At 40.8% G+C, this 19,570-nt stretch overlaps 1 protein-coding gene and 1 long non-coding RNA gene across 6 annotated transcripts in view; one reads left to right on the top strand and one right to left on the bottom strand.

Moving 5' to 3' along the window:
* Nucleotides 1-19,570, top strand: part of PLCL2 (phospholipase C like 2) — a 177,950-nt gene that overhangs the window by 92,430 nt on the left and 65,950 nt on the right. For all 5 annotated transcript variants that reach the window (XR_543880.2, XR_011527144.1, XR_011527145.1 and 2 more), the window contains exon 2: nt 14,625-17,111. Coding sequence is in view for 2 of the 5 variants with exons in the window: in XM_008514217.2 (XP_008512439.2) it covers nt 14,625-17,111 (2,487 nt within the window). In the remaining 3 variants the exon portion in view is untranslated. The remainder of the gene's footprint in view (nt 1-14,624; nt 17,112-19,570) is intronic.
* On the bottom strand, nt 5,070-9,526 carry LOC103547156 (uncharacterized). The gene is made up of 3 exons (XR_543879.2): nt 9,421-9,526; nt 6,266-6,485; nt 5,070-5,324 (listed from the first exon to the last, which is right to left on the bottom strand). It is a non-coding gene; the product is annotated as an uncharacterized lncRNA (long non-coding RNA).

The following is a 19,570-nucleotide window of genomic DNA, read 5'->3' as shown; positions in this document are numbered from 1 at the left end:
TGCTTGTAGTTTTCTCTCGATAGTTAGGACTTAGAGCAATGAGGGCTGGAAATGGTGACACAACATTTCATCGAAGCAGTTAAATTGCTTTAGTCACCGTCAGCATAGACAGTTTAAAAATGCATTAATGATGAGATTTCGCTGGTTTTAAAACTGCTTTTCATTTCAGTTTGATGAGCTAATTAATTTGGAAGGGACTTGTGGTTTTCAAAGGGTATACAATGATTCAGGAAAATGGCACAACCGGACCTGCTGCATCCAAGTTGGCATTGCTCTATTTTGCAAAGGCTCTAGATCAGTTGCTCAGGTTTTACGGATTCCTGCCACGTAGGCATTGGCCTTTTTATTGATTTCTTAACACAAATGTGGCTTTAAAAAAGAAAAAGGGGCTTACTGTGGGCGTGACAAAGTGTGTGTATGTTGTTGCTGTAAGTCGAGTAGATACAAAGATTGTGAATATCTGTGCCCCTTCAGCAGATGTTTGTTTTAGAAAATCTTTATTTGCACATAACACTTCTAAGTAGAAAAGCAGTAGGTTTGGAACTGACTATAATTTTTTAAATTTTTCAATAATTAAAAAAAATTGGATTGTAAAAATGTGTGCTAAATGCTTTGAGATAATTGTAACTGTTTTGAAAAGTTATTTTAAAAATATACAGGTTTCGGGGCCAGCCTGGTGGTGTAGTTCATGCACTCTGCTTCAGCAGCGTGGGGTTCATGGGTTTGGATACCGGGCGTGGACCTATGCACCGCTCATCAAGCCATACTGTAGCGGCATCCCACATACAAAGGTAGAGGAATATTGACACAGATGTTATCTCAAGGCTAATCTTCCTCAGCAAAAAGAGGAAGATTGGTAACGGATGTTAGCTTAGGGTCAATCTTCCTCACACACACGCACACACAGAAAAAGTATACAGGTTTCTCTCTAGTGTTTAAAATGGTAATCCTTCAAGTGGTAATCTTTGAGTTCATTCATTCATTCAGAGGGTCGATAAACTGTATAACATTTAAACATTATATAGCTCAGTTTCATTAGACAGTTAAGGCAGAAACAAAATAAATACCTACATGAATGGGCTGGTGATTCCTAAAGTGGTAAAACAAATGAGGCCTTTTTCATTTGTTGACCTTTTAAAACAAGTGGTGAGTTGTATTTGCACACAGGAAAAATGCACATGATTATCAGTTGTGTATATATTTGATTTTTTCTGTCTATGGCTCAGGAACATGCCCTCCCAAGGCTGCAGAGGACTCTCAGAGGAGATACTGACTCCTCTCCCACAGAGGCTGGTGGCCTCACTCCGCAGTGTGGCCCGCAGGGTTCATATCCAGCCTCCCCTTTCCCTGCCCCTGGGCCCCAGGAGCTGCTTCAAACAGTGTAGGCTCTTTCCTCTCTCATGTCTTTGCATATGCTGTTCCCTCTGATTAGCCTTCCCTTCCCTTTCATTTTCCATCAGGATCCAGCTCAAAAGTCACGCCCTGGGGAAAGCGAATGACGATCCCATTTCCTCGTGCTTTCCCAAGGATTTTGTTCTTTCAGAGATCTGTTCCTTTTCTCCTGTATCATTAATTTCCCGTTCTTTACTGGACAGATTCCTTCAGCATAGAAACCTGCTCTGATATCTTTAATCTGAATAAACAGAAAAACACTCTCTCTCTCCCACTACCTACCAATTCCTTTCCCTGGCTCCTTCTCCAGAGAGTTAACTACGCCCACTGTCTCCATTCCTCATTTCCCTTTTAGTCTCCAGCTCGCTCCAGAAGGCCTTTTGTCAGTTTTTACTACCCGGAGACTGCTCCTGCCAGGGTCACCAAAGAACTCTGTCCTGCCACATCTCAAACATACCTCACTAACTTAACATCAAAGGATACATTAAAGAAGGAATAAGGGAACGAAAAGACGTGAGACATATAGAAAAGAAAAAGTAAAGTAGCAGATGTGAATCCAGCTATATCAACAATAACATTAAATGTGAAAGGATTAAATAATCCAATCGAAGACAGAGATTGTCAGACTGTATTTCTTTTTAAAAGATCCAACTGTATGCTGTCTACACTTTGATTCAAAGATGCAAATAGGTTGAGAGCAAAAGGACGGGAAAAGATGTATCATGCAAACAGCAACCATAAGAAGGCTGGAGAGACTATGCTAATATTAAGCATACTTCACTTTTCTGACCTGACCTCTCAGAGGCATTCTTGACTACTCTATTATTATGTAAACACTTTATTCTTGGCTGCTGTAACACCACAATCTTCTGGAGTCACTATTACATCTCTGGCTTCTACTTTCTTGCTTCTTTTGCTGGTCTTTCTTTCTCTACCCAGCCTAAAATATTGGAAGCACCAGATTCAAGCCCAGCCCGTCTTCTCTTTCCCTCTCTCCTCCTTCACTAGGTAAGCTCATGTGGCCACCAATGTACCATGGCTTCGAAATTTATATCTGTAGACTTGACCTCTCTCCTGATTTCCAGATTCGTAAATTTAACTGCCTACTTGACATCCCCAATTGAATGTCTAGAGGCATCTCCAAATTACCGCATTCAAAACAAAAGTACTGATTTCCCCCCAAAAATCTATTCCTTAACCTTCCCCATCTAAATAACTGGCACCATTTAATCAAGCCAGAAACTTGACAATTATCTTAATTTCTCCATTTCTCTCATGTGCTGCATCCAGTCCATCAGCAAATATTGTCAGCTCTATCATTTAAATTATGTTGAAGCCATCCACCTCTCATCACCTTGGCTGTCACGACTGTGGTCCCAACTATCATCATCCCATGTTTGGGGTACTGTAGTTTTCTCTTAACTATCTCCCTGCCTCCACTCTTACCCCCTTCTAATCCACTCTCCACTTGGCACTGTATTAAAAGGGTAAATCAGATCACGACACTGTCCTTCATGGAGTTGCCCTTAGAATGAAATCCAAATGCCTTCCCATAAGATTCTGCAGGATCTGGTCTCTGCCTCTCTCTGTGGTTTCCTCTCCTTCCAGTCTCACCCAGCTAACTACCCTTCAGCCACCCTGGTCTCCATTTAGCACTGGAGTACTCAAGTTCGCTTGAGCCTCGGGGTCTTTGCTCTTGTTATTTCTTCTTCCTGGAAGGCAGAGCAGAGTGAGTGGTAGAGTGCACCAGGAGTTAGGGGGTCTGAGGGACCTGGCCAGAGGGCTGTTTGGGTGAAGAACAAGAAGAAAGGGATGGCATGGAGCATCCACCCCAGCTGGGACCAGCTCTCTGAGGTGGAGACTCAGGATCCGTGGAGAAGACCTGCAAGGTTTTTTTGACTGAGAGCTCCAAGCCAAGGAGGGGCCTGTGAAGCCCTCTGGGCCATAGCATTGAGCGTGGGGCTCATGGTTGAGAGCTGTAGTTGCCGTGCTGGATGAGGCTGGAAGAAAATACTAGACCTTCAGTTTAGTTTTGTGGATGTTTTCCTGTGTACACAATCTGTTAGTAGCTAGCACATGTATATAATGTATAATAAGTAAATAACACATCTTAGAGGCATCTCAATAATAGCAGCATGTGATGTGTATGGAAAGCACTTTGCTAAAAAGTAAGTGCTTTAAAATTGTTGTGAAAACCTCTCAACAAAGAAAAGCCTGGAAGCAGACAGCTTCACTGGTGAATTCTACCAAACACTTAAAGAAGAATTAACATCAGTCCTCCTCAGACTCTTCCTTTGTATTTCTCTAGTACCAGTTGTAATGTCTCCTCTTTGATTTCTGCTTTTGTTTATTAGAGTCCTCTCTCTTTTTTTCTTGGTGAGTCTAGCTAAAGGGTTGTCTGTTTTGTTTATCTTTTCAAAAAGCTAGCTTTTAGTTTCATTGATCTTTTCTATTGTCTTTTTAGTCTCTATTTCGTTTCTTTCCACTCTAATCTTTGCTGTTTCCTTCCTTCTAACTTTGGGCTTTAGTTTGTTCTTTTTCTAGTTTCTTGAGCTGTAAAATTAGGTTGTGTATTTGAGGTCTTTCTTATTTCTTCATGTAGGCATTTATCGCTATGAACTGTTAAAACTGCTTTTGCTGCATCCCATATCTTTTGGTATGTTGTATTTCCATTTTCGTTTGTCTCAAGGTATTTTTTTATTTCTTCTTTGACCCATTGGTTGTTTAATACTGCATTGTTTAGTCTCCACACAATTGTGAATTTCCAGGTTTCTTCTTGTTCATACTACTGTGGTTGGAAATGGTGCTTGATGTGATTTCGGTCTTCTTAAATTTAGTAAGATTTGTCCTGTGGCCTAACATATGATCTGTCCTGGAGAACGTTCCATGTGCACTTCAGAAAAATGTGTATTCTGTTGGCTTTTGGACAGAATATTGTATATATGTCTGTTAAGTCCATCTGGTCTAACATTGTTTAAGGCTAGTGTTTCCTTACTGATTTTCTATCTGGATGATCAATCCATTGATGAAAGTGGGGTGTTAAAGTCCCCTACAATTATTATATTGCTATTTCTCCCTTTAGGTCTGTTAATATGTGCTTTATGTATTTAGGTGCTCCTATGTTGGGTACATAAATATTTACAAATGTTATATTCTCCTGTTGGATTGACTCCTTTATCATTTAAATTATCACTTCATCAAAAGGGGTTACTGTTCTGACTGCCAGCATCGGTCCAGCCAGGGGTTGTAGAATGTAAGACATGGCCCATCTCCTCAGAAAGTTCACTTTCTACTTGAGGAGATAAGGCTAACCCACATGAAACAATTAAAGAACTGAATAAGACTATAATTAAGTGTTAAATTATAGGGTAGAGACTATAAATATGTATTAGTAGGAGAAGAGACAACATTGAGGGCTGGACTAGTACAGCCTCATGAATGGCTTGAAACTTAAAAGAATATTTTGTATAAAGCTGTTCCCTTTTTTATGATTCATTATTTTGTGGTTTTTTTTTTTCGTTTTCCTGGTCTAATTGTTCTTATACACGCATACTAATTTCATATGCAAATAAACCATTGCATTAAAAAATGCCCCAGGAAGAAGTTGTTTTCCCTGCAGGACAAGATAGAAAGACAATAATAATAATATGATTGCATAATAAATTGTCAGTGAAGCATTTTTCCTTAAAAATTTTTAATTTTAAAATAATTGTGGAAATGTTAAAATTTCTGACTGAAAGAGCTAGTATTCTTCCTTTTCTTTGGTGTCTGTGGCCCAAGGCAGCGGCTTTGCCAGCATCTGGATCTCTATGGAAGCTTCATTCTGACTTCTGACTACCCCTGGATTGTCATCATTTTTCCCTCAATGCCATGCGATGACAGATTTAAGGATTAAAAAAACGAGAAAAGTAAATTCTTCCTCCTAAGATATCCTGAAATAGTGAAGAAAGAGCACAATTTAGGGGGAAAAGTTATGATTGAGAAGTTACTCTTAGAGTTGTTCATATTTATAGGTAAGAATTCATAGTATGTGATGTGACTTGCATAGCTTTTAAAATTCAGTATGATTTACCAGACAGTTATTAACAATTAAAGTTATGTAACCACATCTTGCAATAGCTCTGTAGTATAGGAAGTCAACAGGCTTTATAATGTGCTGAATAAGGAGTTACCATACACACAGGTGAGAAACACTGACAGTTTTCACACCAAAGTGGGCCACTTAAGTACCATTATTATAGATCATAAATTACAGTTCATTAGCATCAATATTTTCACTGGAATATAAAGTAGTGCTAGTGTAGTTTATAGGAGCTCAGTGCTCACCATTAAGTTTTTCATTACTGAAGAAAACCAACGAATTTTATTGCACTTGACATTGGACACAGATGTACGTTATGGTTTTGTAAATTTACTCTGAGTACATATTTCAGTAGTAGTGAAAATGTTTCGCCAAAAGAGTGTTGTCATGAATATATTATGTTCCATTACAGTCCTCAAATTTCATAATTAAAGATCCCATTGTTTTAAAAGCAGGTGTAACCCATTACATCAAATGATTTGGAAGCTTTAACCTGGCCTTGAAAACTTCATTTTACAGGAATTGGAAATTTGTTTTCCTTATGTATAGTTGTTTTGAACACTGTGAGAAATAGCATGGTAGTATGAAGTAGAAGGAATCATCTGAATAATTCTGATCAGAAAGTGCTTTGAGTGAAGTCATTTGGTTATTTTTTAGACAAAAATACTATGGAGATCATTGCTTTAAATTTTTATTTTTATATATGGATACTTATACATGAGTTAAATTGTAATTTTAACTAAATTGATGGGATATAAAATTAACAAAGACTTTAAGAAATGCTTTACTTACTTGTTCCCTATAGATGTGAGGAAACACCCTTATGAAGCTTTATTTTGAGAGGGCATCAGGCCATCTTTGACAGTTTCCCGGTATATCTTGGGCGTCACATCTGTTTGGTTGTGCTCCAGAGTTCTCTGGTAGTATTAAGTAAGGGCCGCAGTTAAACAAGACCCACAGAGAGTGACGTTCATTCCGTTTCTTCTGGGATGGGACTGACTTTCAACAAACCCTAAGTGATCAGAGTATTGCACTTAGACCTTTATAATAGTATTTCCTTTTACTTTTCGTTCATGGAGAAATAATTTCAGCCTGAAATGTGTTTACTGAACAGGGTCTAATGTACAAAATTTCAGGCAGCATTTAGAGCACTTGCCAAATACAAACTCAACTTATCATTATAACAACCCTATGAAGTAGGAACTGTACATAGCGTCTGGAGGGTGTAGGAATTTTTTTGATCTGTATTTTACAGGTGGAAAGACTGAGGCATAGTTATGCAGTGCTAGCTCACATCCTGTGGCCCATAGTATTTCTGTGGGTGATTTCTAAGCTAGAAAGTTTATAAACTATTGGATTATTTTGTTCTACCTTGGAATAAAGAAAACCATTTCACAGCTGTAAATAAGAGCTCTTTCTATGATTGATTGATTTTGCTGTTTTTATTAGTAAAATTCTATTACCTATATCCATAAATTATATAGTTTCCTTTCTCTGTCCTGTCTGTCACTTTGTCATTTCTCGTTAGGATTGCCTTAAAATTTCCTTTATGACCCTGTAAAACATTTATCCTTTGCCTTTAACATTTAAGGCTGACATTCTTTCTTAGGAAATGATAATCTTTTTCTTTGCCTTCTAAAGTTGAGTTAATAAGGCCATGATTCATGACTTTTAAAGCAAGAGGGATGGGTTTGCAAATTACTTTCAGAATCCAATCACAGTCTTGTGGGGCCTCTGAAACCCAGCTGTGACCCCTTGAAGACTTACATCTAGATTAGGGGCACCTTTGTCTGTGGAAGCATGGGGAAATTTAGGAACAGGGGAAAAAGGAATCGTCTGTTAAAAAGGGAATAACTTTTCCCATAAAACTATTTATTATATGTAGTACATTTGCAAGCTGGGTCAAGTAGACAACCGGTGGTTAGATGTAGGTGCATCACCTATAATCCATCTGGACTATAGTTCTTATCCGTGTTCCTCTGCATGTAACTTTCTGTTTTAGTCTGGCTACCTTAAAGCTTTTCTCCTTGTGTTTGTTTTTCAGCAGTTTGACTATGATACATGTAGGGGTGTATGTGTGTGTGTGATCCTGCTTGAGTTTCTTGAGTCTAATTTTGGAAAATTCTAGGACATTATTTCTTTAAATACTTCTTCTGCCATATTCTCTCTCCCTCTTTTCCTACTGGGACTCTATTTTCCTGTATGTTACACAACAGCTGTGGGATGCCCTGTTTTGTGTTTTTTCACTCTTTTATCTCTTTGTGTTTTAGTTCAGATAATTTCTGTTGACCTCTCTTCAAGTTCACTGAGTCTTTCTTTGGCTGTGTTCCGTCTGCTTATAAGCCTATCACAGGAATTCGTTATCTCTGATATGTGGGGTTTTTAAATAGCATTTCCACTGGACTGTTTTTTGTACTTTCCATCTGTCTGCTGAAATAGGCCATTTGGTCATGAATATTGTCCACTTTCCTCACTAGACCTTTTTTTATATATTAATAATAGTTGTTTTTTTGTTTTTTGTAGTGTGTTTTTTTGTGAGGAAGATTTCCCTTGAGCTAACATCTGTTGCCAATCTTCCTCTTCTTGCTTGAGGAAGATTGCTGCTGAGCTAACATTTGTTGCCAACCTTCCTCCTTTTTCTTGAGGAAGATTGTCAGTGAGCTAATATCTGTGCCAATTCTTCCTCTGGTTTGTGTGGGATGCTGCCACAGTGTGGCTTGATGAGCAGTGCTAGGTCTGTGCCCAGGATTGGAACCTACAAACTCTGGGCCACCAAAGCAGAGTGTGTGAACTTAAGCACTACACCACTGAGCCAGCCCCCAATAATAGTTGTTTTAAAGTCCCTGTCCAATAGTTCCAACATCTAGGTCACTTCAGAGTCTGGCTCTGTTGATTGCTTTATCTCATGATGATGGTTTTTTTCCTTATGTTGTGTGTGTTTGTGTGCATGTGTGTGTGTGTGTGTGTGTGTGTGTGTGTGTGTGTCCTGTAATTTTCGTTGAATGCTAGACATCATATTTAATAGAGGCTAAGGTAAGTAATATTTATGCTCAGACATGAACACGCCTCTTCTTCTTCCAAGTCATTGGTGTTGAGGAAGTTGAGTCAGTCTAGTCAATAATTGAGCTGGGTTTGTGTTTTGAATTACTATTGTTACTTTCAGTATACCACTGACTTCAGATTCCTCAACCAGAGGGCCACCATAACCTTGTGTTTGGGTGGGGGCTAGGGTCCTGGAGTGTTTACCCATTGTTCCTGTTCTACCCTTAGCTTTCATCTGCGAATGCCTGTGTTAGAAATGGGTCTCTTTCCATGGTCTTGCCCCTCCTCCGTGGTACACGGCTTGCTACTTGGTGCTAGGCTTCTGGTAGAGTCGGGGAATTCTTAGTCCTCCTGGTCTAGTTTCAATCTTAGGCAGCCCTCTGCACCTGGGTCTCGGGGGCGGGACCTTCCCAGCATTTCTGCCCTGCTCCCCAAGGCAGCCAAACTCTGCCTGGATCTGTGGTGAGTTTGGGCAGGAGATAGTTTTCTGCCTCTCTCCTGGTGGTAGCACAGTTCTGCTTTGCATGGTGCAGGCTCCTGAGTCTAAGAGGTTCTTCCATCTCTTGGGGCAGTAGATCTTTGCCTGGCTGTAGAGGTAGATGGATTTTGCTTCTACCCTTCCCCCAGTGGCTTAAGGTGTTTGCTTCATGTGAGAGAGTGGTTGGGGAAGTAGGCAGAGTTTGATGCTCTCCCCAGTGGCAGCTGTCACCTGCTGCAGGCCTGTGCCCTGGAGAAGGACCCTTTCTCCTGCTCTGTCCCCAGTCTTTCTCAGGCGCACTCATGAAGAAGGCTACAAGTGAGTACAAACTCTGCCTGCATCCGGGGCTCCCAGTTACTCTAAACTGATGTGCTAGCCCACACTCGGCTTCCAGAACTCCTTAAAATTTTGGCTGATTTCTTCTTACCTGCTTCCATGGTGGCCTCTTCCTCCCATGGTCTGCCAGACATGGAACAGTTTCTACGTCCTGTCTTTCCCTGGAAGGGCTTGTCACTCTTGGAATTCAGTTCCCTTGGTTACCTTGTGACCACAGTTCTCTGATGGATACAAGAAAAGATATGATTTTATAGTCTGGCTTTTTCTTGTTAGAGTGGGAGTGACATTCTTTTTTGGATTTCTGCGTTCTAAGCTATCATCTGAACTGTACGGGCCCACATTTGTGACTTTCAAGTCACCCACAGGTTCTGAAGCCGTTAGCAGATCTGTGCCCTCATAGAGTCTTGCCAAACTTGGGCTGGGCGAGCTTTTAGAATATAGTAGTGGGCGTCATGGAGGAGGAGGCGCATGAGGAGAGGCATCCACGGGCCAAGGAGCTTTCTGTTACTTGTAATAAAGGGCTGTGCCTTGTGAGTGGGAGGCAGCATTTGACCATACCTCGATTTTCTCCAACTTATTTGATTCTTTTTCTATTCATCTGATTTTATAAAACGACCTTCACAGTGACCGTTTTTGCTCCAGATCCATTTTTTTTTCCTTTTTGCTCATCTTGGAGAGCACATCAAAGTTGTAAAGATGTATGACAGCTCTTGCAAGGTGACCCCGATGTGCCCGGCATGACTTCTTGCCATTCAGAGTTGTTGGCACTAAGCTGAAGAAAGGGCAGGCCTTGCGGTGTTCGCTCCAACGGCCTCAGGTCCTTTCTGGGGGTGTTTTGTTTGATGTTGTTTTGTTAAGGATAGAAATTTCTTTAACTCAGTGTTTCTCGGCTCTCTTTAATCATAGACCCCCTTCAATAAACATAAAGATCTCATACCCTACTTTAATGTTATTTATAAGTCAAATTAAATAACTTGACTCAAAATAATCCAGAAGGATAAACAGCTGCTTTGTTCTCACAGCACATCCTCTTCCCCATCTGCGATGCTCCCCCCGCCCCAGCATCACTGCCTCGACGCCGTCACTAGTGTTGCCAGTGTCTGGAATCTGGATACTGGGTCATCATTTTCTCCTGGTTTTTGTTGAGAAATAATCTAACAGAAAATGGAAGCCAATCAAATTTGAAATACGAGAGGAATGCATTAGGACACTGGAGGCCATTCTCCTCCAGCAGGATGCTAACCGTGTGCCCTGAGACGAGGCTCCAACCCCTCAGATTGGCTTCCTCTTCTCCATGTGAGCTCGATTGAGTGGATCAATGCCAAGCACTTTGCCAGCAGAAGAAATGAGGCCACCTATTCGTTACCTCATTTCAGGATGAGCATTTATGAAACTGCCCACGCCCATTTATGAAATTGCTATTACCTCTTAAATATCCCAGATGATAATATTGTTAGCCAAAAGGTAGTGGCAAGCTTCTGTTAAATAAAGTAAGCAGTCTGTTAGAAATATGTATGTCTTTCCATGGGGCTCAATATGGCTATGTCCATTTTTAATGTTACATGTAAGTTCTATAAACATTTTTATTCTTCCTGAATTTGCTGTGGTGCAAAAAAGTTTGCTTAGCCTCTTTCTAGTTCATTGCTTTCTTAAATCATTCCTGGTACAAAATTGTTCATCTGTAAATAAATCTTGGTTAAATGTATAAATGAATCTTTAATCTTTTTTCCAGTTCAAAATTTTATAATTTTTTTTATCTAGAATTCACAATTTCAGGCTTGATATGGAGGTGGGTTCTTTTGGAAGCTGGTTTCCTTCCAGACTGGACTTTCGTTTTGTGTTCCTGCTTGGATGTTAATAAGAGCTAAGGGAGTAGCAGAAATGCACAGTGGAGCAAGCTTGCATTTTGTTGTTTTCACCACTCAGAAGCTTTAGGTGATGAGTACTTACAGTTTAAGAGCCAGCTCTGAAACATAATTTATATTATTTTTAAAAATATTTTGAGGCACCTCTATCTCAGCAGAAACTTGTGTTTTTTCCTCTGGTTTTAGGTGATTGGTGCATGTAAGTTATATGCATTTAGTTTTCTTTTAGTTAAAAAAACTATATGTATAACACAAATAGTTTGATCACAGTTTTCGTTATTAAATTTAAAGTAATTGACACTAAGGGCAATACAGTTAAATAGATTCCAACTCTGCTACTGACCAGCGTCTTAGCTTATGCAAGTACTTGATCACTACTGGGCTAAAAAGAGAAAGACAGGTAGAAATGAACAGGAGGGGGATAAAGATTCCGGGAGTCAGGCAAGTTGGGGTCCTGGAGCTCCTGCTATTGAACCTCAGTTCTCCTTCCCTCCACACAAGTGCTTCTGGCCTCCTGTTCCTTGCCTCTTGGCTGCAGGGGACCAGCTTGCCTTTACATCCACTGTTGCTTCCAGCCAGTGATTCTGGTCCATCCAGGGATTAGTGGAAGCTCACACCTGTCCTCCTTTGTGGTCTCTAAGCAAGCACACTCCTCTATCAATGTTTTCTAATAGCTTTATCTGCTAGTGAGGAAGGAGAAACAGACCTTTTCATTCAGGCCTCGGTGTACTATGAGAGGACAGATGGTTCTAGGCAACAGCCGAAGAGGGGGAAGAAGAGACGGGAAGTCTCTGGTCAGGAGAGTCCCTGCTGTCTTTACAGCAGCCTGTGGTTGGGTGACTGTCATGTTCATGTGTCTGCAGTCAGTGATCAGAAGTCACCAATCAAAGCCTGGACTGGCTCGTGAAAAGCAAGGCAATGTTTAACGATGTTTAAAAAGCCACAAGTATGATATTTAAGCTGCCGCCTGTCCCACAGATGTGGGTGTGTGAGCACATATGTGTGTTATTAACCTGCTTTCGATTCGGCTTTTCCCTCTCAATAACAAAGAGATCTATGAATTTGAAACATATCAGGTATAATAAATTAGAAAGTGGTAGTCGAATATTAATCAATACGTTAAAAGTGACAGAATAAAAGATTACAGTGTTGAGAAAATGCTATACATTTTTTTAATGGGTAGGCACGTCCATTTACCTTTGTGACTTATTTTCACTAGGGGCACTTTGAGATATAATTTATAAAGATTATAAAATTCCCTTAATTAGTATGTTGTCATTATTAAAGGTAAATATGTGTTTTTAAAGGTAAAGACAACCTTCATTCTGAAAAACAGGGAATTTATACATTTGTTTCGTGCCCTTGTGCATGGCTGACGTTTAATTTCATGCCGACTCGCTTGGATAGAAGGAATACGATCTATGCTTTAGGGACTTGGGACAGCTACAATGCAGTATATCTTATGGATACAATTACCACAGTTTTTACATCTTTTGCATCTTATTGTTTTGAGGATATGGTTGTAAAGAAATACTCTGGCTGGTGGCTTTTGTGTTTTATCTTGGCATTCAGATCACGAAAGTCTCTGTGGTTCATTTTGAAACTTTCAGGGAAATGATACCCACATGATTTAAAGTTTAAATTTAATTACCTTCTGCAAATTGCTTTGGAAGTATAGGTAGTCAAAAAGTAAAAGTGGTTTTAAATTTCGTACATAGAGAGCAGCATAATCGCCTTTTAAAGTATAGAGATTTTATTCAAAATAGATTCTCTCCAGAGCAGGAAAGTTAGAATCACCTTTGTATAATATTTTGCATGCTCTTTTCTTTATTGCCATGAAAGTTATAGAATCCCAAACTCCATCTCTATCCCTAATTTATGAATATAATGACTTACTGAAAATTTATCACAAATTTCACACTCCTCCCGAAAGGCAATATCATGTTTTAGGTTAAAATTGTGAAAGATATTGTGAGATATTTGAGCAGTTTCTTTTGTAATAATAAAGACATCTGTGCCGGGAAAGAACCTAAATCCGTGCACAGATGTGGCGTCAGCTCCTTAAGGTGGGCACCTGCTATGTTGTGCAGCAAAGTTGAGGACTGCGTTATTGGTGATGCAGACTTCTTTAGAAATAGATGCTGCCTGAAGGTTTTCACTTGGTGTTAGTCATCTGTCAATATTGGAAGGACCTGGTGACACTGTTCTAAGCATGGACTTGGTGGCTGGTAGCAGGCTTTAAGAAATCCAACTCTGAGATTTTAGAAGCACCTTCAGCTGGAATCTAGGCCTCCCACCTAGACTTCATACAACTGCAATGGTCAACAGTACAATGGTATCTGTCTGAAGTATTTAGGACCATGACTAAGAGCCAGGAATTTCTGCTGGAATTCCAGTCTCTACTCACTGAACACACAATTTAATGGTTCGTACTTAGCTGTTTCTGGTCATTTGGTATATGTATATAGTTTCCAGAAATAGCCCAGGCATCTTAGTGAGTCCAAGTGGTCAGGAAGTGGTTTTCAAACTACTGTACATCCACATCACCTGGAGTGTTGCCTAGAATGCAAATTCCTGGTCACCACCCACTAAAGCTCTGATTCCATGAGCCCAGGAGTCTGTGCTTTAGCCAGGTAACCCAGGTGATTCTGAGGCAAGTGGTTGAGTGACAATCCTTGGAGAAACACTTGTGTAGGAGCTGTGTTTGCAGGCAGGGCCTGCTTCGTGGGTGTATGACCTGTGCGGTTATACAGGCCCAACATTCAGAAGGGCCCCGCACTTGGCTTAAGGTTCTTCTGTCACCTTCTTGAAATTCCCGTGTTTTTTTTTTTTTAAATATTGGCTCCTGAGCTAACAACTCGCCAATCTGTTTTGTTTTTCTTTTTCTCCCCAAATTCCGCCAGTAGATAGTTGTATATTTTTAGTTGTGGGTCCTTCTAGTTGTGGCATGTGGGACACTGCCTCAACATGACCTGATGAGCAGTGCCATGTCCGCGCCCAGGATCCGAACCAGTGAAACCCTGGGCCACCGCAGCGGAGCGCGAGAACTTAACCACTCGGCCACCGGGCCGGCCCCTTGAAATTCTTAATAACTTTTGAACAAGGAGTCCTGCATTTTCATTTTTCCCTGAGCCCTGCAAATTGTGTAGCCTGTTCTCTATACAAGATTTTATTGAATGTTACTGAAATTGTGTCTCCTGACACTCATGGCTTACAGTTATTCAATAATGATTTTTTTACCTGTTTGTATTAAGCTATAAATTCTAAGCTACTTAGCTTTAGAAGCGAATGAGTATCATTCGTTATAGGACATACAATAGGAAATCCTAATAGTATGATTTTTTTTCAAGGAAGTTAAATTTTGATTTCTCATCTTGAACATAGAAACCAATGTTCATGTTATTCTAATACACTAATTTTTTTCTCCTAGGATGGTACAAAACAGAAAAGAGAACGGAAGAAGACAGTCTCTTTCAGCAGCATGCCAACGGAGAAGAAAATCAGCAGTGCAAGTGATTGCATCAACTCAATGGTTGAGGGTTCAGAACTCAAAAAGGTTCGCTCCAACTCTAGAATTTACCATAGGTATTTTTTACTGGATGCCGACATGCAGAGCCTGAGGTGGGAACCATCTAAAAAGGATTCTGAGAAAGCCAAGATTGATATTAAATCCATCAAGGAAGTGAGAACAGGAAAAAATACAGACATTTTCCGCAGCAATGGCATTTCTGACCAGATATCTGAAGATTGTGCGTTTTCGGTCATATACGGAGAGAATTATGAGTCACTTGATTTGGTTGCCAACTCTGCAGACGTTGCGAACATCTGGGTTACGGGACTGCGGTACCTAATTTCTTATGGAAAACATACACTTGATATGTTAGAAAGTAGCCAAGACAACATGAGGACTTCTTGGGTTTCACAAATGTTTAGTGAAATTGATGTAGATAACCTTGGACATATAACTCTGTGTAATGCTGTGCAGTGTATCAGAAACCTCAATCCAGGCTTAAAAACCAGCAAAATCGAGCTTAAGTTCAAAGAATTGCACAAATCCAAGGACAAAGCTGGTACTGAAGTCACAAAGGAAGAATTTGTCGAGGTTTTCCATGAGCTTTGTACCAGACCTGAAATTTATTTCCTTTTAGTTCAGTTTTCAAGCAATAAAGAATTCCTTGATACCAAGGACCTTATGATGTTTCTTGAGGCAGAACAGGGTGTGGCACATATAAATGAGGAAATAAGCCTTGAAATTATTCACAAATATGAGCCATCCAAAGAGGGTCAGGAAAAGGGCTGGCTCTCCATAGACGGGTTCACTAATTACCTTATGTCACCTGACTGTTATATATTTGATCCGGAACATAAGAAGGTCTGTCAGGATATGAAGCAACCTTTGTCTCATTACTTTATAAACTCATCTCATAATACATACTTAATAGAGGATCAGTTCCGAGGTCCCTCTGATATCACAGGATACATTCGAGCTCTTAAAATGGGTTGCCGGAGTGTTGAATTAGATGTATGGGATGGGCCAGATAACGAACCTGTGATTTACACGGGCCACACCATGACGTCTCAGATAGTCTTCCGCAGTGTCATTGATATTATTAACAAGTATGCATTCTTTGCTTCAGAGTATCCTCTTATCTTGTGTTTAGAAAATCACTGTTCTATTAAACAACAAAAGGTAATGGTTCAACACATGAAGAAAATTTTAGGTGACAAGCTCTATACAACATCACCTAATGTTGAGGAATCTTATCTGCCATCCCCAGATGTCCTGAAAGGGAAGATACTAATTAAAGCAAAAAAGCTGTCCTCAAATTGCTCTGGAGTCGAAGGAGATGTTACTGATGAAGACGAAGGAGCTGAAATGTCTCAGAGGGTGGGCAAAGAGAACGTGGAGCAGCCCAACAACGTGCCTGTGAAGCGGCTTCAGCTCTGTAAAGAACTGTCTGAACTGGTGAGCATCTGCAAGTCCGTTCAGTTCAAAGAATTTCAGGTGTCATTTCAGGTTCAGAAGTACTGGGAAGTCTGTTCATTTAATGAAGTGCTTGCCAGCAAATATGCCAATGAAAATCCAGGGGACTTTGTGAATTACAACAAACGTTTTCTTGCTAGGGTTTTTCCCAGTCCAATGAGAATTGACTCTAGTAATATGAACCCTCAAGATTTTTGGAAATGTGGCTGTCAGATCGTAGCCATGAATTTTCAGACCCCGGGCCTGATGATGGACCTGAATATTGGCTGGTTTAGGCAGAATGGAAACTGTGGCTATGTCCTTCGGCCAGCTATCATGAGGGAGGAAGTTTCTTTCTTCAGCGCCAATACGAAGGACTCTGTCCCAGGAGTCTCGCCTCAACTTCTTCACATTAAAATCATCAGCGGGCAGAACTTTCCCAAACCCAAAGGGTCCGGTGCCAAAGGGGACGTGGTGGATCCTTATGTCTATGTTGAAATTCACGGGATCCCTGCCGACTGTGCAGAACAAAGGACAAAAACAGTGCACCAGAATGGAGACGCTCCCATTTTTGATGAAAGCTTTGAATTTCAGATCAACCTGCCTGAACTGGCCATGGTGCGCTTTGTAGTACTAGATGATGACTACATTGGGGACGAATTTATTGGTCAGTACACCATTCCCTTTGAGTGTTTACAAACGGGCTACCGCCACGTCCCCCTCCAGTCATTGACTGGAGAGGTCCTAGCACACGCTTCTCTGTTTGTCCATGTGGCTATTACTAACCGAAGAGGAGGAGGGAAACCTCATAAAAGGGGGCTCTCTGTGAGAAAAGGGAAGAAATCCAGGGAATATGCATCTTTGAGAACATTGTGGATTAAAACTGTAGATGAGGTGTTCAAGAATGCCCAGCCCCCTATACGCGATGCCACAGATCTGAGAGAGAACATGCAGGTACGTTCTTGTGGTTAAGTATTTACTCAGCGGTTTTCCTTCTTAGTGCATGTGCATAGTTTATGAATATATTGGAGGGGTTTTTTTTTTTTACAATAGTATGTTTGATTTTAAATAATTTGTACATTCCAATTGGTTATTAGAATTTTACTAGTCGTCTCTCTTTTTTTTATCATTTAAATTTCCAAAACCACAGTTGGTATTGATAAATACAAAAATGCTGATAATGTGTTATACTAAACCAGTCTTGCTGCTGTCTCACATGCCACATCCTGGTGCTTGTTAATGACTGCTTAACAGTTCCTCATTTTCTCTAATAATGTACAGGGGAATCTCTGGTATTTCTGAATATTCCTCAGCTGGAACACAAATTAATGGCCTATCAAAATAAAAGGGGCATATTTTAGTCCTTTCTCAGGGAGCTACAATGCTGGGAAAATAGCAAGCCCTTAAAGGAGCCAGCGTGTTTACATGGAGCCTCCTCTTGGCTTTAGAAGACAGCTATTTAATTGTTTAAGTAAAAGATGTGGTGTCAGTATTTATTAGAGGTCTAAGATAATAATTACCTCTGAACTGTATAATGGCTTAAAGCAATCCGTTAGGAATTATGTGTGTAATTAAGCATCATCCACATGTCTAGCAGTATTCGACAGCCCACAAGTGATACAGACCTAGGCATCAAGGGCCCACCCCCCAGAGATACCGGCCCTAGCCTGTCCCAGTGTGAGAAGTGCTGTCGGAGTGACAGCTGCTCAGTGTGAGTTTATTAAAAATATATATATATAATCATATAACGTTAGCTGATTATATATGTAAAAACACATAAATATTATGAGAGGACTGCCACCAGCGAGTAAAAATCTGACTCAGAGAATTCAACATAGCTCATTCCTCTGCGGATTCGATGGATACTCCGTTAATAAGAAGACCTTCCCACAACAGAGATATTTTATTCTCTTTCTCTCATAGTAAATGCATAACAGAAACGGGAAGGGCTTTTCCTGTTCTGAGGGTGAGAATGGTTTGGTAAACCCTCAGCTCTGAGCAGGCCACGTTGTCCTGTGCCCAGCGGCTGCTGTGTGCATGTGACACAGAGTTCCCTTGAGGATCCTCCGGAACTTGAGCATCATCTTTCCAGAGCCTCGTGTCTGCGCTGAACCCAACAGAGGGGTTGGTGGCTCTGTTAATGAGCACCTGCCGTGCCATGCACAGGCGGTCTGGGCTGTGAGGATGCAGCAGTGAACCAACAGATGACTCTGGTTGGGGGTGAGCAGTGGGGAGGAGAAACAGAGCCTAAGCAGATGAATAAACAAATAGGACGACTGCAGATGCAAGCAGGTGCTGTGAAGAAAATCAAACGGAGGTGTGATGGAGTGCATGCGAGACCCCTCTTTAGACATCACGGCAGTGACTTACTGTTATAAGCAGTCAGCATCGAAGTGATTTTGAGCAAAATGACTTACAGTTTGATGTCCATGTTTAAAGCAATATTAATAAAAAGAAAATGTTTAACTTTAAACCTAAAGTGCTACTCATTTCCCACAACCAGGGTATCTGACAGCAGAAGGCACAGGGCTTGGAGGGCCTGAATCCCTCCACTCTCGCCGCCTGGCTCAGCCCAGGTTGGACCTGTGTGCCTGGAATAATACGCCTGGCTCCTATTTTAACGAGAATTTACCTGTTATTATAGCATAATGGTTAAAAGCCTAGGTCTCAACATCAACAGATTTCAGGTAAAATTTTGACTCCTTCACTTAGCAGCTGTGTGACCTTAGACGAGTGACACACAGAGGTCGTAGCGAGGCTCGGTTTCCTCACCTGTGCCGGGCTGGCTGAGCAGGTTAGATGAGGTTAGGTCTGATGCATACGCCAGCCGGAGCTCAGCATCAGGCCGTGCTGAAAGAATGCTAGCTCTGGCCGTTCACCGGGTGAAGTGTTGTCTTTAATGGATGTTTGATGGCATACCTCTGGTGACTAGGGAAAAAGAAAGGGGGAGAAACGTTGAAATCAGTGGAGACACTCATAGGGAGACCGTGGGAACCCTGGTCTCCACTGGGCAGACGGCCCCGGTAACGCACAGCCTCCTCAGAATTCCTCTAGATTTGGAACCAGCAGGCATCCAGGTGAGAGAGATTCAAGTTTCTGCCTCACAAATATTCTTTTCCCTTTTGGATGGCTGGCATATTTGAGACTTATTTTAAACCTGGTTTGATTTTTTTTCTTCATCTTTACCTTTCTTGAATACAGAAGCCATTCTTTTCCGTTTGCTCATAATTGCATATCAGCATTAGCACTTGCTGTGAACTTTGAAAAGAGGCTTTGCCCTTTGGAAGAATTTAACTTATTTGCATTTTCTGCACTTTTGATAAATTGGTATTACAAATATCTATAACTATATTGACTTTGGAGAATAGCCGTTTTTCCTAGGATGAAATAATCATTAGCCAGTTCTGTCATAA

Source organism: Equus przewalskii, chromosome 15 (assembly GCF_037783145.1).
Source record: "Equus przewalskii isolate Varuska chromosome 15, EquPr2, whole genome shotgun sequence".
Lineage (NCBI taxonomy): Eukaryota > Metazoa > Chordata > Mammalia > Perissodactyla > Equidae > Equus > Equus przewalskii.
This window is presented reverse-complemented; position numbering and strand designations above follow the sequence as displayed.